Below are 27,364 nucleotides of genomic sequence, written 5' to 3'. Positions count from 1 at the left end.
ACAAATGCACTTCTCAGTTTATTCCACTAGAGTGTGATGTTGTAAAAGTAAATGTCAGAATCCCCAAAAAGTGCCGTGAGACTTTGAAACAAAAACTTATGAAATCAGGCTCAGACATCGAAGCCCCAAACTCCAAGATTCCAAAACATATGTTCAACAGTCATTAAAGCCATCTGCAGAGACATAACAGAATAGTCTGCGTTTCTAATCCTTCTCTTAAGTGAGCTTCGTCCACCCCCCTATTTCTTACATGTATAGTATCATAACAGTATGATAAGTAATTTCTGATCATTTTTTGTTTTCCTGAATTTTCTGCCCATACAGCTATTAAATATTTTGGCCATGAATAATATGATAATAAACTGGCTCTACCCAATATGGGACTCCAATGTTAACAAAAAGAAACAAGTAAAAAGGATGCATATCCTGGCTTGCTAAGATGCACGGACATATATTATAGTGTCAAATAATGGCAGATAATGCTATTGTACATGAACATAAATGCTTTTAAAGCTTTTTAAATCGGATAATGGATCGTTAAAGTAACACATTAAGGAAAAATAGTGTGGTAGTATACTCCTTGGCCAAAAGTTTGTCTGTTTTTTTTTTTGTTTTCAAGTTGGCCTATTGCCATTTGCAAATTAATTGTCTTAAGACAATTCACTACCAAGTTTGAGGAAAGATATTAACTCAGCCTGTGTCATAGTCTTCTCGTGCATAAGGCCAGTCTTGAGAAGAAATTATTTTCCAGTTTGTTGTGGAAGAGCCTGAATAATCTGCAAAAACCTTAACTTCATGAAGTGTAAAAGGAGCCATGTTATTGTCCAAGTGTTCCTAGCTGAATGAGATACCTGTAGCCAAGTTCTGAAATGTGCTTGAAATGGGAGGAGCAGAGGCCTTGAAAGCATCAGATGAATTCCTGCGGTTTTGGAATGACTTGGTTTAGTCTTATATGGCTCTTTTGTCAATATACTTTTGGTAATCGAAGGATCACAAGGGATAGGCTACTTTATAATCCATAAACTGAAACACAATCCTGGTTAAATTGTTAAAGAGACTTCACTTCAAAATGTGATTGTTGAAAAAATACAGATTAGAGTCAAGATTTCCGCCAAACTGAGTAAGCATGTGATTAGTTTTGGTGGAAATCAACTTGAGTACAGTTAACTGAGGCAGCCTCATGAGCATTGCTCACACTTTTATTTGTTTCTCAAGTAACCATGGAAACATCTTGCCAGGCATGGAAAAAAAAAGCCTTTGTTCCGTATGAGCAGCACTGCAGGCATTTTGCCTTACTAACACAGTCAGATACAAACACTGCTGAGGTTTGGAGGGCACTGCTCCTGGAAATGATTTTTCTGTCGATCCAACTTCGTATTTGTGTGTATATTTTATATTGCAGCTTCATCTGGTTGGTTGCTGCACTTCACATGAATGAAAGCAGTCACCAAGTTATCTGCTGTAAATTATTACGCAGTTAGATTTGCCATGACTCAATATCACAAGTAAAGCCAAACAAAAACTCCACTGTTAAATTATTTATATATACTTTCTTCGGGAGGCATATGTTAGTGATCACTTCAATAAAAGTATAGATAATAAAAATAAACAAATGCTCACCAGATTATATTAAATTTTAATGTGCACATCGTGATATTGTACAGTAAAAGCAAGGAAGAAAAAAAAAACATTTCTTACAAAAAATATCACCTCTGGAGTTTAAAAACTAATTTCAAGAAAAATCTGTGATATCATCATTTCTGTGAGAAGACAGCAGGTAGATGGAAGGTGGCAGACAATCAAAGCGAGCTTAGTGTCTCGGTAAAACAGAACACCACCAGGTAACCTCATCCATATCTTCATTCACTCAAATTATGGATAGAAGGTGTCACTTTGCTGCTTCCTTGCATCATATCCACAGTCAAGAAGCAAGGCAGAGCAGAACTTGAGTAGACAAAAACAGTGTGAAGATGTAATTTTATGTCCAGGTAGTAAAGTAAAATGAATCCAAAATCACACATTCCAGCTCACATTATCTTAATCCCTATGCATAAGTATGACAGCACATTACAACCCCTACACAAACTCATTAATGCACTGTTAAACTGCAAAGTTAGCTAAATTAACTGCTAGTTCTCTACTGATTTTGCAAATATAAAAAAGGGATTTTAATTCACTAACAATACTTCCCCATAGATTAGTGCACTGGAATGAGGCCATTGCTTTCTACATTAACACCCAGACAGTACATACAGGTTATTAAAACAATGGAAATAAAAACAAAGCCCCCAAAGTTCTTCATATTCATAGTGTAGAAAAAACAATAAACTGTGAGGCACTGATGATGTGCATTTAAAAGGAATGAGCCTCAGGGGAAAATAAAAGCTTGAAATTTGATTACAAATTTCAGGATGGAGTTAAAAAAGAAGCAGAAGAACAGGTTTTGTTAAATCAGAATATCATCCTTCTCTGTCACACATTCCTGTAGTTGATGAAGATGATGGTGAGAAAACCTGCAGTGAATAATGTAGTTTGAGGTGGGGGTGAGAGCAAGTGACATGAAGAGATGGTTTTCTGCACCATCAGGCAGCTTGGCAAGTGTGGTAAATGGCAAGGGGAAGCAGATGCATGCAGGCAAGAGGGCAGGTTCAGTGTGTCAGACTGCTGGAAAGCAGAGAGGTTGCATTTGGTGTTTTGGGGGTCATGTAGAGGCAGAGGGGCGTTGTTATGCTGCTCACAGAGCGTGGTTGTTTCATCTTTGCTGAGTCAGACAGAATGTGGCAGTGTTTGCTCTTTGTTTCAGGATTGACCGTCACAACCCTGACATCCAACCATCCCAACCTGCCATGGGGCTCCAAAAAAAAACAAACAAACACAAACAAGCGCAAGAGATGGCAGTGGTACAGCCTTAACATCCCCTCAGTGTGTGATTAGCTCTCCACAGAAGCAGTAACAAATGGAAGGAATCTACAAGACAATAAAGTTTGCAAAATTAATATGATATGACACTTGGTTGCCTGCTTAAGAAAGGTAACAGTGAGAAATAATAATAATAAAAAAAAATAGAAAAAAACTAGAAAACACAAAAAAAAGATACAGAAGAATAACCCCTCTGATTACCTGTGCCCACCCATTTGATTATGCTAACAGTGGAGAGAATAAAACAGCTGGTGAGAAAGATGGGATTGGGTGCCATATGACCGCGCCCCGTCGCGTTCAAACATCCCCAGCCCAGCTCTGGAAATGTCTCACATATTTCCAGAGGTCTATATTTTTCTTCTTCTAACTTTTCCCTCCATTTGTGTTGCTCCAGCCCTCCCAACCTCCCTCCCATTTTTCCTTTAATCCTCCTATTTTTGGACGTTACACCTCCTTGGTCATGCGGATTCGGATGTTGCTGAGGCATCTGCCCATGGCCTCGTACAGGGGGTCGCAGAAGGTATGGATGCAGATAGAATAGACGCGACTGATGCAGTGGATCTCGATCAGGTAGCTCTTGATGCACGGCACCACGGCCCAGATGTGCAGGAAGGACAGGATAGCGAAGAATATTCCCCAGATCAGCGCCAGGGGGATGCCGACCAATGCTGTCAGCAGCCGGTAGCACCAGTACTTGGTGACAGTGAATGTGGTGAAACTGGCTTTCCACACACCATCGAAGCTGTAGGTTCCTGCAGGCTCTGCGATAATGTCCTCAAAGTCCACCTGAGAAGGAGGAAAGAAAAGAGAAAATGTTGGCAAATGCTTCACAGACACGGCTAAGATTGTTCATCTAAGGTACAATGATACTATTCTGAATGTCTCTGAAAACCTCTCTCAATCAACTTTTTTATGATTTCATACACTAATTAGGCATCTTGCTGGTTTATGTGATGTCAAACAATGATTCATAGTGTCAACAAATGTGTGGTCCTAAAGCTCATAAGACGTCCCAGTCAAAACCAAATAAATCCACACGTGCATTCATATAAATACAAATGTAATTGGGGTTCTTTGGGTCCATTTTCATTTTTCTTTCATGTTTTCCATACATCCAACCATCCATCCATTTTCTGTACCCGTTTAATCCAACTGTAGGGTCACAGGGGGGCTGGAGCCGTTCCCAGCCGTCATTCGGCGAGAGGCAGGGTACACCCTGGACAGGTTGCCAGTCCATTCCTTGGTGTTTTATCAGCTATAAATACTGAATTTCTATTTTAAAGTAAATAAAAAGGTATGCATGCTCTCTTTTTTAGTGGGACTTAAGATCAAATAAAGGTTCAATTAAATATCTAAAAAATTCAATTCAAAGAAGTTTCAGTGTTAAGAAAGGATGTGACTGTAACCATAAAAAGTACAGCGTTAAAATCTGCCTTTAACTTTTCCACAACCAGCTGGGAGCTTAGTCTGTTGTCAGATTAAAGGCATAGTCACTTGTTGTTGAAGTGGGGTTGTGTGAAGTACAGTATAAGTACCTTTCCTGCAGAAGGCAGCTGACAGAATGTTCTCAGTCTGGAGAATCGATGGTGTCCTAAGAGTAGAACTAAATCTAAAACCTACTCAGAAGTGGGACAACACAAGAGCAAAATTTTCACCATCTAAAGGACACATTCATCCTAATCTCAGATATTTTCAGGCAAATAAACAAAGTTGTTTATTTACTCTGCTATTGCAATTTTTCAGTTTGTTTTGACTGTCTGATGCAGAAGTGGCGCATGCCAAAAATTCACAATATAATATTTTCTTGAATCACAATCGAAGTTTGAGTTGTTTTAGATGGAGAGCGTTTTCCTCTTCCAGTGGCTGCATTGGGAGTAGCTTTTGCTTGGCTTGCAGGTTCTAAGTCTTTTCTGATTCTCTAAAGTGAGAATTCACTGACTGCTGTCTACTTCACGAAAGACACTGACTGCTTATAAGTACTTCACACAACCCCACAAAATAAAATATCCCTTTAAGACCATAGTAAAATCTGTCAGGGAATCAAATGCGTATATTTTTTCTTCACATATACTTCAATACAGCATCTAGATACCATTTCTGAGATTTGGATGAACTGGTCCTTTAACAACTGAGCGTGAAAAGCACATTTAACTTGCTCTTATCATTATGACTTGTCAAATGTCTTCTTTCACTGAGAACAGTATTTCACAAGAATTCCAATATGGTGCAAATGAAACCATCGCACAAGCTTGATAGTCTCAACTCATTATTTCCACATGAATCAACTGCTTCACTCCCTATTAATGTGTCAGTTTTGCTGAATTGAAGGGTGGGATTCCTGACAAGATTTATATTATTCCTTGCCGCGACTGGTACGCGGTCCAATATCTGCCCATCCCAAAATACTGATTTCAAAACACACACAAGCTCTGCTTCATTTTCTGCAAATCAGCTCAAGGATTTGTGTCTCCAGAGCCTCCCGAACAGTGACTGATTGAACAAACCACTGAAAGACTAAGACAACCCGGCTGTGTTTGACTGGCAAGTGATTCCCTCCTCCTCCCACGAAGGAGAACCAGGACGACATGCTTCCCCTTGCTGTAAACACATCTCTCATGCCTTTAATGGAAGGCTTTCTGCAAGTGTCCACGACCTGACCTCTCCTGTTTAAGGAATGAAAAGTGGCATCGCAGAACTTACTCTCCCCTACTCTCTGTCTCTCATCCTCTTCACAGGTTTCTAAGTGCAGTCAATGTTTATTTTGCAGTTCCTTGGAGACTGGATCAAACAGAGCAGTTGGGCTAAGAGCTAATAGCTATAATATCAATAAGTCAAGCTGATAATATCCAGTGTCATGCTAACATTGAGATAGAAAAGTGAAGTGCTTCATTCCTAACTGATCCAGGACATGATGCCAATTTACACAACCTACCTGACAACTTGAACGAAAAGCATGCCATGGTTTACTTGGACTATCATTAGATCTCTGAAAAATAACTCTCTTATGTGATGAACTTGTTTCTTTTAACACTCATCTCCTTGTTTTACAGAATCAACTGTCAAATTGGTCAACTCTCTTGGTGAGATAAGAAAATGGATACCATGCTCTCCTGGTTTAATAAAAAGTTATAGCTTGTACGGTAACTCCTGTTCTATACATAGATTGAGAAATATACTAAGTGCCCAGAACTGTGTATTTTTTTTACAAAGAAGTTGTGCAAAGACTCTGGAAAAAACTAAATGCTTGTCACCTGTCAAAACCCTAAGTACACCCCCATCTACAGCCACCAAGTTCAATGCCAGACTCGCAGACTAGGTGTGTATTACCCTCCATTCATTCACACACTCGTAGGTAGTGCAGGAGATGGGACACTGGCGGAGCGACACACTCGAATTTTAATTAAGTCAGTGTAGTCATTGTGTCCTTAAACTACTACAGCTACTGTGAGGATGTTAATCCCTCATATCACGTTTGAGATTGAGTCTATCCCACCTGTCAACAGACAAGAGGACAGGTCACCTGTCCATCACAGGGTCTCAAATCAGTTCAATACAGTCTAATTCGGTAGTCAGTATTTATAAAATATTGTTTAGCTTATTTAAACCTTAATGCTGAGCATGCACAGAGAGAAAACATCAGAACATAATATGTTTCTGTGAGAATATCAAATATTAATAGTGAAAAATTTTACTATTGAAAAATAAAGCTCATCTTGAATTTAATGCCAGCAGCACACCTCCAAAAGGTTGAGACAGAGACATGTTTACCACTGTGTCGTTGGACCAGTTTGTGAATGTTATCCCATCCTTGTCTGATATAGGATTCTAACTGCTCAACAGTTCTGGGTGTTCTTTTTCATATTTTTTGTTTTATAATGCCCACGATGTTTTCAAATGGTGATAGGACTGGTCTGCAGGCAGGAAGCCATTCTAGAAAGCCATACTGTTGTAATGGAAGCAGTATGTGCAAGTTTTTTAACAAAGTGCTGATAAAAAGCCCGATAGTCCCGCTCCTCTCGTCCGGAGGATGTGGTATCCATAGGCGCATTCCCACTGTAGGAACCTTTTTCATTTCCTATAACCTTTTCAGGAATAGGGACGTTTTTCGCGCATTCGGACATACAGGAACTCGGGACCACGGCCCTCAGTTCCTATTATATCATTTTAGTTCCTTCTCCGAGGCTGGGTCTTTTCTGGCTTCCAACACATATGACGTAGCTGTTTGGTGGTCGGTAGCTATGCCCCTTGTCAGATTTCCGCTTCTTGTGGCCCCACAATTTTTAAAAACTACTGTTGCAGCTACGACGTTTTCTTCTGTCCTTACTTTTCGTGGGTTTTGTTTTGTTTTGTTGTTGAGTGTGGCGCTAAAGTAACATGTCACTGTGGCAGACGGTTGCATCACATGAGTCCCTATCAAGGTCCCTGATTCATGTGCGAATGCAAAATGAAACAGTTCCCCTGAGGAAGGACAGTTCTTAGAACTGCTCTGTCCGAATGCGGCTCATGATTTCTGAAAACAGTTTCCAATTTCAATTAATCTGACCACAGAACCATTTTCCACTTTGCCTCAGTCCATTTTAAATTAGCTTTGGACTAGAGAAGACGGCAGCGTTTCTAGATTATGTTCACGTATGACTTCCCCTTTGCATGATAGTGCTTTACCCTGCATTTGTGGATGGAAGTGTGAACTGTGTTCACAGAAAAGGATTTTTGGAAGTTTTCTTGAGCCCATGCAGTCATTTCCATGACAGACTCATGGCTGTTTTTATTAACCCAAAACTCAGGGGCCAGCATTGATTTTCTTCCGTGTCCCATGCCCACAAAGATGTCTTTGGTTGATATCATGTGCTGTAGATGATGAAATACTCTTTGCAATTATATATTGTGAAACATTGCTCCACAATTTGTAGACGCATTTTTTTGCAGACTGCTAAACCTCTCCCAATCTGATAAACTCTGCCTCTCTAAGGTATACCCAGTCCTGTTACCAACCTGCTGGCATTTAGTTGCAAAATGCTCCTCCAGCTGTTTTCTGTTTACCACTTTCCCAGGCTTTTGTTGTCTCGTCCCCTTTGAAGTATCGATTAAAGTGTTGATCATATTAAATATTCATAATAGTATGAATATTTTTAACAAATTCATAATGTCACTCTCTGAAGTTGACAGTTCACGATCTCTAATATAAATGCAGCAAGAAAAAATACAACACTTTCTAATAGTAAATTAGTATATTTTCCCAGTTCATGACAACTTCTTTTGAACCAGGACTCTTTGTTTCTACAGTCTGATTTAGTTTCCTTGCCTTGCAGCAGCACCATGTGAGTCCTTTACCATGAGCAGCAGCAACATAGAGCCTCCTCACATCACCAACTGGCGAAGCTCAGAGTGCAGCCACAAAAACCAGCCTGCCATCCATTTAATTTTTCCACAGCCACAAATTTTAAAGTGGACCAACTCTGCGCCAGTTTCCAGAACTTTGATTGAGACTAAATGAGAGCCCTTCTGCAGAGAGGCACAAACACAACCACAGCAGGGAAGTGGAGCATTTTTTACTTCATAAGGTGAAGCTGTTCCAACTGGTGTTGTTTATGCAGCTCCATTAGGTGAATCGTTACCCCGAGATTTTCTAGAAGTCATCCCTTAAAATTGATTCTTTTTCCTGAGATTTCCTCTAGAAACCACCTAATTGTTAAGTGGCATTTGAAGGTAATACCAATTTAAATGAATTACAGTAGGATTTTTGCTCTGCAGTGAACATCTTTCAAGAGATTAAACTCATTTTGAAAAAGCCTGATAAGTTTGAAGATTTAGCAGATATTGAATAAAAGTGTTTAGCTTAACAAGTATTTTTTAAAAAGAGCCTTCATAACAGTGTTTTTTATTCTGTATGCAGCAGCTGATTCACAGTGTGAACCTCTGGAGTCCAGTGGGAAGTTTGATATGTAACAATAGAGTCTTGGGGTCAGCATGTGACCAGTTGGCAAGGCAACTGTATTATTGAGTAAATACGGCTGTGTGCTATTTTCAGAATTTTATCTTCAGGCTGTCAGCTTTGCTTGACTGGACAAAGTGGGTCCCGGGGAGAGACTGTCATGTTGTGGTGCGTTGATGGACTCTTCTGTCGGTTGAAGGCCTTCAGTATTAAGGGGGGAAATAAATATTTGATTTATCTGAGGAGAGATTAGGATGATTGGCAGTGGAGTCATTTTCAGCAAATGATATCGACCCATTCCAGCTTAAACAGGAATTGTATCCCGATGTTCTTGAATTTCATCCATCCATTTTCTATACCCGCTGAATACGTCGGTCGGGTCGCGGGGGGGCTGGAGCCTATCTCAGCGGTCATCGGGCGAGAGGCGGGGTACACCCTGGACAGGCCGCCAGTCCATCACAGCCTTGAATTTCATGTTTGTGGCAAATTCATCCACCATGTTGCATCATAGCTGATTTTTCAAATGTGTTCATATCAATACATCTTTTGTTTGCATACATTTTTGTGGTATCCCCATTACGCTTGCTAAATTTGCATTGCATTTGGATGGAGACAAAGCAAACTGCACTGAGTCAAAAAGAGGTCCATAAGATGAGTTCACTCTCAGAGGAGCGTGTAATCCTCTAGTTGAGATAAAAGCACAGAGATCCTAAAAGCTGGAGCCTAATGGCGCTTTTCCACTAGCTCGGCTCGGCACGGCTCGGTTTGGTTGTGTTTCCATTACAACCGAGTAAATTATCATTTGCTTTCACCTGACATTAATTTGCTATTTGATCGATTGATTAGATCCAATGACCCTGTTTAATAAAGTGTTTTCACACATCTGTGTTGATAACATTCTTCATTCATTTCAATTTGAACTTTTGCTGTTGTAGCACAAAATTCTCACAACTCCTTCTCAAAAATGTTCTCCTGTGGGAGCATTTTAACTCCTGTCACCACTAGGCTTAAGCCCATCCTCTCTGCTATAAAAAGCCACAACTTCTCCAGTGAAAAAAACTCTTTGTACAGTGATCTCCATCTGCATGGCAGCAATGGAAGCTGTTTGATGTGGCCAGATGATTTAGGCCAGCTGCTGCAGCAGCTTCAGGAAAACAATGTGTAATCCTTAGATTGCGAGAATGCTGCACGTGTGTGTATGTGTTTGCGCCCCTGGACTGTGAGTGTGTGCTGCATACATTTATATGTTCTGCATGTGCGGGTGTGTGTGCGCGGTCATGGTGGATTTCAGGCAGAGGGTTGGTGGAAGGGATTCCCTGCTTCTGCTTTTCACTGCAGCGCAACAAACACGCTTCCACTTGGCAGAGTTGTTTCATGACCTCAGAGCACCTCAGAGCGGCTGTATAAAGCACACAGTAAAAACCAAGAGCTCGTCAAGAGTTTAATCTGAAACGCAGGGGGAGGCAGTGAGCACATTTGGATTTCTAACGTAGAGTGAAATCCCTAACCATGTATTTTCAAATCTTAATCCTAACCATTCACGAGTGAGAGTGAAGAAGAAAGTGAAAAAACAGAAGAAAACGTAGAGGATAGGTGTTGAATTTGTGGTCTTTGACATTGAAGTTGATGACCTAGCCCCGGTCCACTCATCCTTATTGGCAATTGTGATTAAAACAACAGTATCAAACATGTATATCATCATGCAGCCATCCAACACAAGCAAACATAGTAACGGATTCGGTGAGACACTGAAGGTCAAAGTCATGCCAAGTGAGATGTAGGAAGATACAAGTAAAAGTATGAGAAAGAATGATCAAAACTACAATGATGTGAACAGAATGGCCCCCGCCTATGTTACTGCTGATATGAAAAAAATGAACAAAGAACCAAATATATGGATTCTAGTCGCACAAAGCAGCAGAACAAAAATAATACTTTGACTGTTCTTTGCTAATGTACTCGGTTTCAACCATTGGTTATAAGTTAAACATCTGAGGATTTATAACGATGCTGTGTAACATTTGTAATTTTTATAGTCCATGTGCATGTGATGTCAGATAATTTCACCAGCAGCCCGCGGACTTGATTATAGCAGGCGGGACAATCATAAAGCTGTGTTCTATTCCGAGACTAGAGGGAGAGTCTGACTCACTGTCACAATGGAGGAGGGTTGGGAGGGAGAGAAAGCAGAGAGCAGTGGAAGGAGTGGACACAGAAGCAGAAAACAGGAAAAGTTTGGCTTGAGCACTTATCCAAACCCTCCGTAGTGAAATTAAAAGTATGGCGTATAAGAATTGGTTATTCAGGCACTTCTTTCTTTTTAGATACTCCAGAGCACCAAAAAGCACCTGCTTTCCCTCACATTAAAGCCAATATGAATTTACTAAAGGCACACTTCATGTGAAACAGCTTGTCCTATAGGATATATGCAGCTTACTTATTGTACAAGGTTCCCAGACAGAGAAATCTGAGAAATGTGAAACCGAATTCATACATATGTGATGAAATTACCCAGAGCTATTTGGACATTTTCTATGTGAATCTGAAAGTTTCTCAAATTTTATTATGGTTTGTATATTTATCTCTAACTGTCCTGCCAATCAACCCATTTGACAAGGCACAGAGTCTACTAACACTTAATTCATTGAGTATATTCCCTTTACATTTTTACTGTTAAAGCAGACAGAATTTAGTCAAACGAAACAAACAAATCATTGCTGTTTGGTTAGGTGCAGACACACATGCAGGGATGGAGGACAGCAGAGGGGTAGAATGGGGGGAAGAACAGCAGGATGGGGAGTGGTGAGGGATCTCCTCAGCCTAACCAGCTACTGGGGTGTTTCCCTGTTTTAACTAGTCAGAGTTCAGGCATTTCAAAGATCCTACTCCTTCTGCCCCCACGCAGAGAGCTGTGTGACTCCACTCTGATGTGAAAACCCGCCCCAGCTGGAGAGGAGGCCACCAGAGCTCAGAACGTTGCTGCTCCTGCATACAGGCACATCAGGTGGTTTTATGTGTGCCGCTCCTCTGCTGCTTCATCACACCCTCTCCTAACCTCTTTAATCAAAATAAGCCCCCGGTATTTACGCGGCCAGACTTCTCTCTTATGGAAAGAATTCTGTTTTCCCAACAGCCAAGCGTGTGCAACAACAACTGTGGGAAATGTGTGTTCCAACAACAGGAAATTCGTAATATTTCCTCTGGAGCTAGGTCACGTTTCACCGCTTAGAGACGCACAGATGAGGACTGCGTGACATGGTATCACCTCAATGAGCTTTACATTTGCTAAGCTTCTTCCTAATACGGGGAAGACATTGAGGGGCAACACAACTGGGATGGTAGCGCAGCAGCAGAGGGCTGAGTGCGCCTCGGAGACGCACAGCCGCGTAAAACACCAGTTTGACAGCTCATAAACTTCAGCACAGTTTTTCTTTGAGATCATTCGAGTTCGCCCAGATTTTTTAGGTGCTCCAATCAGTAGCTGGTTTTTTTTTCTGCAAGAAATAGTCTCGGTAATCTATGGCTTTAATTGCAGAAAAATAGACAGACAACTCCAGTTCATTCCCAATGTTCACGCTCAGAAGTGAACAGTTCTCCAGCTCTGACTCACCTTGACAATATCGTCGTTAATGAGCTTGGGGTCACGGTTGACCAGGTCTATCTCTTTGGTGTGGACATCCTCCATCGTCTTCTCGTTCAGACTCTCGTTGTCCATGTCTTTGTTGTTAGGCTTGTATATGTTCCCTTGTTTTCGGATGAACGGCGAATGCAGAAACTCCTGGATCCGGGAGAGACAAAAAAAGAACAGCTTGAAGAGGAGGAGGAATAGTGCGCAGCGCACCCAAGAGTGAGCGAGAGTGGAGCTGCAAGTTACCAGCCTGCCCCACAAACAGGGATGGGTTTAAATGAACAGAAAGTGAAGCACCACACCCCTACGTTCAGCCGCAAGGGGTCCTCACCACCCACACAGAAATTCAACATCTTGACCCTTCCGTGCAGTTGGTTTAACATGCATGGCAACATTTTACAGAAATGTGTAAAAAGTCATATCCTGGATATTAAACAATTATCTTATCAAAATAGACAATGCAAATGAACATCTTCATGTTATTTTAAGCAAGTGGGAGCTATCTGTTCTTATTTGTACTGTGACTCGTGAAAACATGTTAAATTTCCGTGTAAATTACTTTGAAAACTACGTGCGTAAAACCCCCACTGCTCCACTCCATCAGTGAATCTCTGAGTAACACGTAAGTCTTTTGGTTTCATTGATTTGTGTGGATAGTTTATGACAAAAAAAAAAAAAAAAAAAAATGGGACTGATTTGCTCTCCGGCTTTTACGAAAGGAAACATACATTTTTATGGTGGTGCGTTGAACGAAAGTCGGTACTCCGCAAGGGTTTCAGCGCGTAAGATCTCACGCCAGCAATCAATGGACCTCCAAAATTCCCTCCAGCATATGTCGGAGAAGCATTCAGAACTATGTGCCAGAGGTTTAAAAAAGAAAATGATAACAGCTCTTCGTGTCTGCAAATTATGAGTGTAAATACTACCACCTGAATGAGGAAGGATCAGTGTTAGCTCCAAACTTACAAGACAAAGTTAGTCATGAGTAGCTGAGAGCCATACTGTACCTCGTCTGTCTCGCCGTCCTTCAGTTCTCCTGTCATTCTGTGCTCAGGTTTGGAGAGTTTCTCGCGTTGAACAAGGCAAGGCGACAATATAGGAAACTGAGTGGGAGGCGTGGAGGCAAACTTAGAGGACCGGGGTTCCTCTCAGAGACCTTGACAGTGAACTAATTCCTGCCTTTAGCTCAGAACGTGACTAAAATGTAATGCCGGAGAGCTGAGGGAAACCTCCAGTTATTGTTTCTTCGAATTCTGCAGAGCTCGTCCGTGCTGCATGGGAGTCACCTGTAAGAACAGACGGTGCGAGCCACCGCGCAACCTGTCCGACTGGAGGAGAGACTGACGTGATCTCACACTGAAGAGCTGTTGTAACTGGCATGGAATGACTTTATTTATGGATCAAGGCAGAGTAAAATAGCATATTTGTCCGGGGAAATGTGGGCGTTAATTGGGAATGGCAAGGTGTGGATGCCTTCCTAAGGGGAATCAGTCCAAGTGGTTTAAATGGATATAGTGGGGCAAGAGAAAACAATTCAAATCAGTTAATAAATTAATGGAGTATGGACGTTTTAAAGAAGCAAACACTATTTTAGCAAATAAAGGCGTAGGCTTCCCAGTGTTTCTGAACTGGCCATCTGCCCATCTGCCCACTGACCACTTTAGTCTGGTATTCTTATTTTAGCTTACCTTGAAGTGAAAACAGCTGGCACGCCCGGCCAGAAAAAGTGACAGGCAGTTGTTGGTATGAGTGTGTCTGATGGGCGTGTCAATGAAACAAAACAAAAACAATGAACAATTATTTTCACTCGTCTCTGAGCTCTCAATCGTGTTCTGCTGAGGAAGCAAAGTGCAGAGATTTCAGCTCATGTCAGAGACTCAGTTCTTCAGACTTCTTTAAGAACATTCCAAAGCTTTTCTTTGGATGTTGGCTGCCTTTTGTTCTTTGTTTTCTGTCAAGATGATCCCACACTGCTTCAATAATGTTGAGGTGCGGGCTCTGGGGAGGATTCATCACTCCGTAAGACCCTTGCCACTGATTTTCAGTCCAATTCTTGTGTTATTTGACTTACCTCAGCCTTTTCTTCCTGTGATACCCTTCGATAGAGACAATTTCCGATGAGGATTCAGTGTAGAGTGAATGATCAGATGCATCTCTCAAGTCCTGTATCCTGTAGCTTTTTCCTGTTTTGTAAGAACATCACTTTCAAATACTGTTCATCTGTTCTAGATAGGTTTTTAGGTCTGCCACTTCTTTTTTTGTTCTTCACGTTTCCAGTGTCTTCATTTCTTTCAGGAGACACTGCACAGGAGGCTGAAATAGGCCAAGCTTTTAACTAATAGTTTTTTTGAGAATGGCCTTGTTGATGAAGAAACACTGTTTTATGACAGTCAAATTGTGTTATCCTCTTAACTTGTTGTCACTGATTTTTAGTCCAGTTCTTGTGTAATTTCGTACACCGCAGCCTTTTCTCTCTGATTCCCAGATGTCCTCTTGATTGCCACCCTTCCATGGTCTGTGGCTGTTGATGAGAATCCAGTCAACATAGATGAATCAAGTAAAAGGTCAAATGCATCTCTCAAGTCCTGCACATCTTTGCTGGATTTTCCTACTTCTTTACTTCTTAAACGGCACTCACTGAAGTACTTGGAAATTTAAAGTTTCAACCCATGAGTGTTATTTGGGGCTATTAGAAGACATTTGAATGTTTTTTTAAATGTTTTACTTTTAATTTTTTACTTAGAGACATTTTAACTGACTGGAAATGAGCAAAAAATCAGCCAGTGCCCAAAGAAAAACTTTGAAAGACCTTCAGAAAGCCTGGAGAAATATTGTTGGAGACTACACAAGAAGGTCTGGCTGCTTGGAAACAAAATGTAGGAAATGAGGGGTGGATGAAGACTATTGCTCTTTATACTGTAAATACTTAATTAAGACAACAGAGTTGTCAGTGGCTCCCATTTTAACACCTTAGAGGTTTTTACAACCTGGAATATCAGGCTAACAACATTACAGCCCGCCTTTTTACAGTTAAACCCTAAAACATTCATACATTCACATATCAAATCCTGGTTTGAAGTGAATTTGTGCTTGACTAAAAGGTTTATTTAGGCTGGAAATGGAATATAAGAGTCATAACACAGTAGGACATTGTCTTTAAGATGTTTATGATAAAGAGCCATTTCTGTTTTTTTTTTGTTGTTATTTCTAATAAAAAGCCATGTCCAAGACTGCCTTATGTTTTCCTCCAGAGTCTTAGTGTAGTTGTCTCTGCATCATCTTTGCGTAGTTGTCAGAGCATAATCAAGAACACTTTGGTGAATCTCATTGATTCTGGTACCAACATCTCATGGCAGATATTTAAGTGGACTCTGCTCAAGGCTAGTCTCTGACACGGACGGAGGAGGACTCCAATCATTCAGCCAGTCATAGAAAAGAAAAAAGCTTTTGGGCAACAATGCAACTTGTTTGTGACAGATGACACAAACATGGAACTGTTTGGTAAAAGAAAAGAGAAGCATTAATGCCAAAGAACCCCCGTGGTGTTTTCATTGGCCTGTAGCAAAGGCAACCTTGTCAACACAAATGGCATCATTAGAGAAGAGGAATATCAAGATTCTCGAGGTAAACATCCGGCAATCAGCAGATTGTAGATAAGCTTGTTCTTGGGCATCATTGGACCCTTCAACGAAACATGCAGATAAAGTGAAGAAAACAGTGAGAAAACAGAGAGCATTATCAGCACTTTGGAGCCAAACAGAGTCCAAGATTGAATCCGAGATACGATTCTTATCTTATTCAAGATTCAATATTGAGCATCAAGAAGAGAGTTGCAGTATTAAGAAGATAGTAAAAAAAAAAAATTAAAAAACTGTAACAATATAATTTCCCTTTGGGATTGACAAAGTATTTTTAATTTATTTTAATTTTGTTTTATCCAGAATATGCAGGGGACCTCAGAGAAGAGTAATGATAAAGAAGCCTTCCACCCTCAAAGACTCTGTGAATGTTAAAGAAGAGGAGCGGTCCAAAATCCTAGTAGTATTGTTGTAGTATTAGTAGTATTTTAGAGGGTAGGATAAGTATGTATATCTATTTGGCATGCCTTTATAACAACTATTTGGTGACTAAGCCTGCTGTTATACTAACTGAGATTAACAGCAATATAGTTGTTTTAACTAGAGGAGTTTTTTATTCTTTGTTAACAATTTTGCCTCTATTCTCACATCTTTGCCTCTTTTCTTTGTTACAGCAACTACACAGAAAAATCCTGTTTCCTGTGTCTTTTGTTGTTAGATACTTTGTGGCCTCTGCACTGGAAACCTGTGATATAAATAAGCATACCCACTTATCCTTCTTTACTTTATAGGGAGTGGCTTTGAACATGGGTGAAAATATCCAGATGAGCACCTGTTTCAAATAAAGATGTTATTCTGCTGTGGCTGCAAAGAGGAGGCCACATTAACTGTTTCACTCTAAAGTTATTTTGCAGCATGAGAACCATCTTGATTTTGCACTGTATGAACAGCTTAGTGAAAATGGAAAACTCAACATCCTTATTTGCTCTCAAAGTTCACAGGTTTGAGCATGAGCATTTCCCACTGAGATGAATAGACATGGTCAACTGTTGACTTACAGAATATAGAAAGGGTTAGCGTGTGACTCCTCTTGAGGCATTCCACCACCACACCACCTCACTTCTACTGAAAGTGTGTGATGCGTGTGAACCTTCAGTTGCTCCAGTTTAACTTTATGGCAGAACATGTAAATGTCACTCAGAACACTGACAGAACCTGTTCTGAAACGACAAATTCTGCCCAAGTGCCTGTGGTGAAAAGCTCCGTGACGCACAGAATATCTAATATTGGGAGTTTACTCATAGAGCACATTTTATTCAATATAAATTCAATGTGTCCAATGCAGAAAGACAAAACAAACAATAATTAAAACATTCATACATAAATATAGACAAACACACACATATTTTGAATGCGAATCCATACACACACACATATACTGGCACAAAAACATGATGTTAGTAGTAACAAATAAGTGAAACAAACATGCGAAAAAAGTACATCTAACATACTTTACAGTAATTGGAATGTGTATAAAGATCTGTACAGGAAAATGCAACATTAGTTCAAACACACACACATATACTCACCGTTATTAGTCATAGGCCTGTGAGAATAGGAAAAATTGAGTTTGATTTTGAATGTAGACACAGATGTAATTGACCTCAGCCGGATGCTCGTTCCAGAGAGCTGGAGCAGAGTCACCCTCAGCAAAATTGGATCTAATTCAACTAAAAGACCTGCAGCTGATGACCTGAGAGGGCAAAAACATTAAAGGCTTAGTGGAGTGGTTTTCAAAGGTGAGTTTGTTTTTAACTGGGAGGCAATGAACTGAATCCAAAATGGGAGTAACTTCCATGTTCATGTAAAAAATCTGGCTGCCACTTTTTGAATGAGCTGCTGTCCCTGTGATTGTTTGGATAATCCTGCAAAGTCTCGCCTGTTCGATGTGAATGCATGAACCAATTTCTTAGAGTCAGTTTGAGGTATCTTATTACCAAGTGGGAGAATGTATGGGCCAAAGAGTAAAGGGCCAGGAACTGACCCTTGTGGACCCCCTTTCTGCTGATTTAAAACTACCTATTAAAACACTAAGACTCATCTTACTTATGTATGATGGAAACTAATTCAGAATCTGACCTGGTGAACCAACCAAAACACGAAGCCTTCGGATTAAAAAACGACATTATCAATAATGAGGTCAAGCAGAAATAAAACTGAGGCTATTTGAGTCAGTGTTAATCTTGAGCTCATTGATTACTTTGAGTAGACTTGTTTCAGTGCTTGTGATTAGCTCTGTAACCCAATTAGTACCTATCGTAAATTCAATAATCTAAAAGACTGTTATCTAGTTTTTACAAGTATAACTTCAAGCCTGAAGTTAATATTTGAATGAGGTGGAGACGCGACTCAGTGAAGGATAGGGGCACGGACCTATTCTCTAGGGCTAGAACTGGCCAGAATAGTTCTCAGAGGAAAGAGAGCGTAGTTGGACAAAATAAAAGTGGTAGGCTAGAGGGAAATAAGCTCCAGATTTGTCCTTGTGGCTGGCAGAAAGTAACATCAGTTAGATGCCTTAAAATGCATCAGGGAAGAAAGAGATGTGTGGTAAAAGAAGGGCAGTGTATCGATCAGTACTTTTTAAGAAGCTACTGATAATATCTTCTAAGTCATTTATACAGTTAATAAGCGTTTGTACAGTTTGGTGGGGATGGGATCAAGAGAAGACATGCATTAGGTGATGAACAATGTCTTCAGATCTTGGGAATGTATAGATGAGAATGTAAACATTGAATTTGTGTCAGTAGTTTGGTATGAGGGTGAAGCAGAGCTTGATGGGTTACAACAGAAAGCTAAATATTATCGATATTAAAAAGTTTTTTTCTGAGAAATGGAGCAAATTCATTATATTGGGTCATTGAGACAAATGAAATCAGTCTGCATAGGAAGTCATGGGGCAGACACGAGGCAAATGTTGCCACATCTTGGAAAAACTATTTTCCCTTCAAATATTCAATTATAAACATAACTATTTTATTTACACGAATGAATAGAATGCAATTAAAGTCCCTACCCCACCACCACCGACTCAATATGCAGCATCTGGTGGCAGTTCTCTTCTACTGCTTTAACTAGCTACTTTTCACTTAAAACAAAGGAATGTCTCAAACATTTCTTTTACTTAGACAGAGTATGATGTGTTTACAGTGGTAGCCAGTCTGTTTTTATTCCCTTATTAGATTGAAGTATGATCATGTGTGTCACACTGCAGAATATGCAGCAATCTGTGCTTGCAAATGTCATTATGGAGACACATTGAATCAGACATTGGTCATTTTTTAAAGGATTTTCAAGTGATTTGGTTTGTTCTGCCTGTCATGTCTGTCTTTTATGGTCCATAATAACATTTATCTAGCATAAGCTTTATATTAACCTACCCTAAATAATCACAGTGTAGTATTACAGGATATAAAAAGGCTGCCATTTCGTTATGCTGTTTATAAGAAAAAAGAAAAGGACTCAATCCATGAAAGACACATAATCATAACAACTCTCAAATTGAAATATCAGATTAGTTGACTGGGCTTTAGCTTTGTTAGGAAATGTTGCTTTTCTGTCATAGTAAATAATGTGAGTGGCTTTGTGTGTGCTTTTTGTAAATTTGTTAGGCAGCCAGGACATTTGAAAATCCATTTTTTCTAAATTGTCTTTCAGCTCTCTGGCAGATTCTTTTTGCTACTCTTACTTTTTAACTTTTTCTTCAATATGCTTTGGGTGGTTCATCTATATTAACAGTTTTTACAGGAGTAATATGATCAGTGATTGATAGTAATAAATGACAACCGGTTCTTTCTGACAGTTTGAATGTGACACTTTGACTAGACTTAACAGAAGACAGGTGAACTGCTGCCAGGTGCTCATTTGCCCCCAAACACGAAGCGAAATGCAATAATATCCCTGTCACACACTGTAGTTAAAGTATTCAACAAAAGAAATGTAGGACAGTGATTGCATGACTCAAATCTACATCAAACCTAACATTTGATATTTGAGTGATCTGGAAAAGACAAATAAGTAGGCAACAGCATGAGAAGGGACCTCCTGTCAGGAGGTTTATACCAAACAAGCTGTTTTGATGCAGGAAAAATATGTCTTTCATTGTTTTGCTGAAATAAATTACTCTGTAAATGACTCTTAAATCAAATATCGACTAAATGACTACAATATGCATATTGCTCCAAAACCTGCATAAATTCTTTACCACTAATAGGTTACCCATGTTATGTCCATTAATGATACCATATACTGTAACATCATGGATGATGGCTAATCAACACTGCTCTCATTACAAACTGGACTATCCATCTCCTTATCCCCCCCAGAGGATCTCGTGTCCATGAGTTCCATAAAAGATATCAATTTGTGATCCATTAGACCAGAGGACAATTTGTCCATTTCACTCTATCTTAAATGAGCTCATACACACAGAAGTTTTTGGACTTTTGACTTTTTTGATGGCGTATACAGGCCTACTATATACAAAGAAATCTTTAAATTCTTTGCAGTTTTACACTATGAAACATTCTTTTTAAATTGTTGAATTAATTTTCCCACACAGCCTTTCACAGAGTGACTAACTCAACCTCATCTTTACTTCTCTGGATGTGAATGCAAAGTAAAAAAAAAAATAGCATATATTTAAAAAAAAAAAAAACAATTGAATTTATTCCTTTCAACATTTGATTAAAAAAAATCTACATGGAGTTGAACTGATTAGCAAATCACTGCAGTTTGTTTTTATTTACATTTTACACAATGACCATTTTTTTGTTCATACAGTAGCTGCAACTGTGACACCACAGGAACAAAATGGCAGAACTGCTGTCTGTTGCAATGGAAGCAATGAAAGCCTCAGCTGCTGTAATAATGATCACTGCTGTTGTTAGAACAGTACTAGGCTGCATCACTTAAATTATTAGTTCAAACTAGCAGAGGATTGTGGAGGCTCTGTTGACTTGCCAGCCAAAAAGACATCAAGACAGAATGGGAACTGGGACACAGTTAGCTGCTGAACACTTTATAGATCATTGTTTCCTAATCTCAGGATGGCTCATTCAGCATTCAGGCATCAAGTGGTTACAGTACATAATTGTGTAACTTGTGATTGCAGCAACACGTTTGGGGGAATTTTGTTTAAGTGGACACCAGTCAACATCTGAGGGTCAAAGGTCAGGGTGTGCATCAAACCCCTTGACACTCCTGGCACATATTTGTGAAGGAATGTCACTTAAAACAATGTCGGTGCACAAAATGCTTAGTTTCAGACAGAACTGCGTTTGGCATGGAGCAGTGCAAGATGGAACAGATGAAGTTTACGGGGCAAAGTTGCACAGTAAAAAAACGTTTTTTTGTTAAGCAGTATTGAACCACTGTTTTCAAATTGTTTCAACACAGAGTCAGTTAGTACTGGTATGCTGTTTTGAAATAGGCAGACCCTCAGTAATGAGTGATGTACCCTCAGTTTTTCCTCTCAGCCAGTGTATCCTCCCATCTTGTGTACTGTACTGTACATGGCAGGGATTTTAGAGCAGGTACCACATTTGGATCTGGATCATTTAGAGAAAGAAAGAAGGAGAACAATAAGAATATGTGAGTAGCAAAGCCCTAACTGATTATCAATGAAGATAACAGCTGGAATGTGCAAAACATCACAAAATCTTGCTGATGAAGAAAGAATCTCAGAGGTAACCGACGTTGAGTGGAGTGCAAAAGCTGTGCAGGCCTACAGGTATAACAGCAAAGCCTCAGGTGATGTTCCATCGACCCACAGCTCACATTTGCAAAGGAAAATTTCTTAGGCAATTTCAGCGAGTGATTTACGAGACCTTTCTGGCACTCAGCTGCATATCACAACCACACTAATCTCTTGAGACAGAAACAGGAAACCACACATAGAACTATTACCTTTAGGAAAAACGTCTTTATTTAGCTCATAAAGAACATTTTCAGCTTTCTAAATTTTCATTCCAATCTGAAGAGTAAAGCAAGTCAAAAGCTTTTCACAAAATAAATCCAAGTTGATAAAAATATTTTTCCTGATAGATAGATTGTATAATTTTTTTTATTTTATTACATTTTTTATTTTTTTTAATCTAAATGCCTTTATGACATTTGAAGAATGAGTACTGGGCTGAACTGAGGTTGATAAGTGCTACATGGTATTGCTGAGGAGTAAAAAACAATCTCTTCACATACCTGTCTTCCTTTATTGCACAACGCTATTTATCTTGAATGTATCCCGGCAAATGCAAACCTAAACACAAGGCAGCACAGACAAACGCTGAACACCATCCCATGATTGTTCAGATGCAGTGGGGTTTAGAAGTTTCAGTTGCTTGAAGTAGTTAAAACAAACACTGCATGCTCGGATGTGCTTCCTCTCTCTTGGAAAATCTGGATGATCATCTGCTACAGACTGTTAACTGTATTAAACAGGCTTATTGGCTCATAAACTGGCTAAAATCAGATATCTGAGAGTACTCTTATGGGCAACCAAACCCCAAACGGAAAAATTTAGCTACTCGCTGCTGATAACAGTGGAGCATTTAGTTGTAGCAGCTATTTGCTAACTAAGACTTTTTTTTAGGTATTCAGACCTATATGTAAAACACGGCCATCAAACCCACTGCAAAAAGGTAAAAATCATTTTGCTGTCTTGTTTCCTTTTGGTTGTACAACTTTTCCAAACCCAACCAACTAACTTGGAGCGTTTAACAACAAACAACAAAAGCATCCCTAAACTGCTGAATGAATGTACCAGAGTCTCTACTCTGCCGAGGCTTGAACCAAACATGTTGTAAATATGGATCGCCTCTGGAAAAAAAAAGTTAACTTGTGTCAGTGTTTGCAGGTTAAGATTATACAGCACCCTTCCCAAACCACCTGCTTTCCCGTTTCTTCTCACACACTTAAATAATAGATAGGTTCATATAAAAGCAAATGCCCAACATTATTGCCAATGCACTGTGCGATCAACACAGCAGATACAGTAACATAAGCTTTCAAATGTGCAACAAGCTGCATATTAGCTGTTAATATTCAAATAAACTACACTCTAATGGGCGGCCAACTGACTCAACTTTTAGGTGAATGCCTTGCAATATATATTTATATTCATGAGCATACATTTTATGTCTATCAGCATGTCAGCAGCATGTTTGCCTTAATTAACTGATTCCACATCTCTCTCAGCCACACAGTAATGGAATGACAAGAATTTGTTTGGTCACAATCAGCAAACAACTGAATTCTGGATGCTTCACATGAGCTCTGTGTAAAGCCTTAAACAGATATGCAGTGCATATTCATCATAAACATCCATAAACCTCCATTTGTTGATTTGTCGGTCATTTACTGTGTATCTGTTCCAGACTTAATACACACTGAAAAAGAGCAAAAGAAATGTTGTCGACAGCGTAAAAATTCTTCACTTTTTAACCTAATTTGGCCCAGTTTGAACAATGTGTCCACCCTGGTGATGACCTGCTGTAGCAAGATGCAATCTTGCCTCCATAATTTGAAACAATTCAAATTTTAAGAACGCCATTATGTTGTATATAACTTTTCAGGATTTCCTTTTTCACTTTATAGGAGCTCATGTGTTCCACTGGAATCATTCAAACATCAACCTGACTCCGTCCACCAGCTCTTCCTCCTCTGGGACAGACAGATGTCTGTGTCAGTTTTCTGTAGTTTGCATTTGAATGGAGGACAAGCTCTTTCCCATGCTTTGGAAGAGTGGTGTTACAAACATGTCCATCAGACTCCTCCATACTTTCTGCAACGACGGCAAGAACATCATGAGACTCTGAATCATGGGCATCATCACCCTGCAGAGACAAAGCCAACAAACAGTTTTTTAAGAATACATTAAGAATGTGGTTATTTACTCTCTGAGTACTATGCATCTCTGAGTTTTTTAGGTTTGCAGAATGAGGACTTGTTAGCTTTTAATACAAGTAGCCCTCCCATGTTCAATAAAGTTATTTGAAGGAAGATATAGGTTTGCATTTAAAGGTATTAGTTCAGTAGCAAATCCATAAAAGATGTTCTGTACCATCATTTATGTTCAATAGGTTCATTTAGGTTAAATACATTGTTTAGGTTAGAGATTAAAAGAAAAGAACAAAAACAATTAGTCAGTACATATTTACACTAGATAGAATCAATAATAACAATAATAATAATAATAGATAGAATCAATGTTTTCACAAATGTTTGGTGTGATGCTTTATGGTAAAAGTATCAAAATTTGAAAATGTCATGGCATAAATTTCTTTCTTTTATCATTACGTATCTTAAAAGAGATGACATTTCTTACTGAAGAATATGCTCTACCAAACCATAGATGCTGCCCAAAAATAAGCAATATGTGGAAATTGCTTTAGTTTTGGGCCAAATGAAACTGAAGCTGCAAACTGTACATACACAGACAGTTTACTCCACATGACCACATGGCTTCACTAGGTAGAATTACCAAATGTGCAGTTTCACGGTCCTGCATGTGTAATGTATTCCCTCATCTTAACATTCCTATCAGTCAGCGAGAATATGATGAAATTTAAATTCAAAACTCTGAACCCGTTCAGTATTAGCTACCATGAAGATCCCCATATGTTAACAGAGATGGACGTTGTTGGCATTAAAATGTCCGGTTTGAAATCCATAGCTATGTCATAACCCAAAGCAACTTTCAGGTGAGTCACAATTGTCACAACTGCTATAAAATATTTGTTCTGACCATTCAATTGAAAGATTTGTCTAAGTCCATGCCTCTTTTATCTTATAGAAAGTGTCCAATCTTATTTTTAAACGCTGATTTCTTATATTTTTCAGTAACGATGCATTGAGGTCCAATTTGAATAATCTCATCAGCCTCAGTTGTTGTCCTCTGTGTAAGGTAGTTCAGCTATAAAGACATATATTTCACTGTATGGAATTTTGCATCTTGTGCTAGTGTATTGTAGGGTTGTGAGACCACTGGCTTCCTTTGAAGAGACGTGTGATCTTCCACCCTGACATTCAAGATGAATTGATCAGCTCTGTATGGCAGCTCAGCTCTCTATTGAAGACTTGGCTTGACTTCCTGATCTCGTGACCTCACCTAGGTGAGAGGTCATGCATGAGTTTCTGTGCAGTGCTACATCTACGGATAAAGAATGTCCCACTCTGGTTTGAAAACAGGCTTTAATGGGCTCGAGAATGCCATCTGTCTGGCAAAGCAAAAGATGTTTTTTCCCCACACTACCAGTGGAACTCAACATTCCTCCCAACTTTCCCTAAAGTGCTTACATGTGGGCTTTAAAATGTTGTTTTATCAAGTGCTAATAAATGGATTCTTTGGCTTGTGGTTAGGAACATATGTACATGTATTACTAGAAAAACTAAGTCCAGTGTTTGCCTAAAGCAGTGGCCAGGAAGCAGTAATCCATGAGAAAGACTCTGCTCATGAAACATGGATTTAAACATTGTTTTTGGCGCTAAGATCAAGATATTGTACCACGTAAACAAGATATATGTACTTTTCTGGCTAAATATTCCTTGTTTATGACACTCTTAACCATACTTTTGAACTCAAGCTTAGAATCATTTAATTAAACATTCTATTTTATTTTCTTTCTTTAGGTGTGTGTGTTCGGAAAAATTGTATTGCTTTGAGAAGATGCAATGCCAGACAATTCAGACTCCAAACAGCACCAAATGGAATCTTGCTGGCTGAGCAGAACTTCTTACCAGATATGAATACAGCTGAGAATGCCAAAGACTAGTCCGAGGATGAACGCCATGGGCACAGCCAGAAGTGTGGTCAGCAGGCGGTAAAAGATGAATTTAACCAGCTCAAAGGCAGCGTGGCTTCCTATCCACACTTTGTCGAAGCTGTGTGTGGAAATGGGCTCCGCAATGACATCCTCAAAACCCACCTGTTGGATCACAAAAGCCAGGGGCCAAACAATTAACCTCTGTGAACGAGCAGTACATCAGTGCAGGCAGGAAACTGTTTAGAGATGATGGATTGACTCGCATGCAGAGACTTCCAGGTATTTACGCTGCAGATTACCACTTTGTTAAATAATAACAAAAGGGTTACAATGAGTTCATAGAATATGTAATAATTCAACTGGGCGGCTCCGACCTTTTGAAGTTTCATTTTAAAAAAAACAGTTCCCACGCACTGCACACACTTTACCTTCAAATGCGCGTTGACATCGTGTGGATCTCGATCCGGAGCCGCAGTGTACAACTTTCCCTTTTTCGACAGAATAGGCTCTATGGACCTATTAAATTCATATTCGTCCATAATTATGCTTGTGTCCGATTTATCCTTTTCCAGCCCCATGTTGTCGAGTCAGAGACAGGCAGTCGGTTCAGGCAGAGTAGCTGGCGACGGTGCGCAATGCGCGTAACTGAGCAGCACCCCGCCCCGTGTAGAAAGCAGCGCAACGTGAAGTCCTGGAGACACAACAAGCTCACAGTCACTTCCCACGACCAGTTCCGCAGCTTTAGTGAAGAGAGACGGCACTGTGTACTGGCCTCTGGTCGCGAGCCAGTTAACATCCCTCAAGGGTTAATGGCTGAATACACCAGCCTTTTACAGCCATGATGTGATGGCTCCGGGATTTCCTTTTTCGTGTACAACTTAAAAAGAAAAAGTGGTGTAACATTAGAGGCATTGGGCTATTTTACATTTATGGATGGCGATGAGGAAAATGTAACCACATCAGTGCAAAAGGAAACATCACTTAACAGTTTCCATGAGCGTGTCGTCTCTGGGGGAAACGAAACACCTACATGTTTGTTTTCTTAGCATTTTCTAACTACAAAAGCCGTTTTTTTTTGTTTTGCTAGAGGAAAACACAGTGCTGCACCCGTTGAGTTGATTTATAACGAATTCTCTTTTGCTTTTTGGTCTCCGTGAATTTATTGCTCTTTGACTTTTCATGCTTTGAATCGAATCAACCTGCCAACATTGTTAGAATAGCTGAAGGTCTTTAGATGTCTAAACAGGAACCACAGCAGGAAGACAGCTTGCCCTGAAACTGATGTTTCATTTGAAGGTGGATATGTTTCTGAAGACAATGGTTTGACATTGTGACCCCTCAACAATGTATATGTTTATGATGTTTGTAAAAATTGTAAATAATCAGAATACATGTTGAGAAACGATAAAATACAGTCATAATGGCAGCATATAGTATATTTTCAGAGGTTTGGGGTGGTATCCTTCTTTGTAAATGTGACATTTGGGCT

General features: G+C 39.6%; 2 protein-coding genes across 2 annotated transcripts; both read right to left on the bottom strand.

Annotated features, from left to right (window-relative positions):
• Positions 1-1,616: 1,616 nt before the first annotated feature.
• Positions 1,617-13,836, bottom strand: cav1 (caveolin 1). The gene is made up of 3 exons (XM_075470525.1): positions 13,487-13,836; positions 12,462-12,629; positions 1,617-3,705 (listed from the first exon to the last, which is right to left on the bottom strand). The coding sequence occupies exons 1-3, from the start codon at positions 13,520-13,522 to the stop codon at positions 3,364-3,366; spliced, it is 546 nt and encodes a 181-aa protein (XP_075326640.1). The 5' UTR covers positions 13,523-13,836; the 3' UTR covers positions 1,617-3,363.
• Positions 13,837-22,068: 8,232 nt separating this feature from the next.
• Positions 22,069-26,605, bottom strand: cav2 (caveolin 2). The gene is made up of 3 exons (XM_075471093.1): positions 26,304-26,605; positions 25,850-26,037; positions 22,069-23,946 (listed from the first exon to the last, which is right to left on the bottom strand). The coding sequence occupies exons 1-3, from the start codon at positions 26,451-26,453 to the stop codon at positions 23,796-23,798; spliced, it is 489 nt and encodes a 162-aa protein (XP_075327208.1). The 5' UTR covers positions 26,454-26,605; the 3' UTR covers positions 22,069-23,795.
• Positions 26,606-27,364: the final 759 nt, after the last annotated feature.

Source organism: Odontesthes bonariensis, chromosome 7 (genome assembly GCF_027942865.1).
Source record: "Odontesthes bonariensis isolate fOdoBon6 chromosome 7, fOdoBon6.hap1, whole genome shotgun sequence".
NCBI classification, from domain to species: Eukaryota; Metazoa; Chordata; class Actinopteri; order Atheriniformes; family Atherinopsidae; genus Odontesthes; species Odontesthes bonariensis.
The sequence above is the reverse complement of the archived record's forward strand: the minus strand, read 5'-3'. Positions and strand labels throughout refer to the sequence as shown.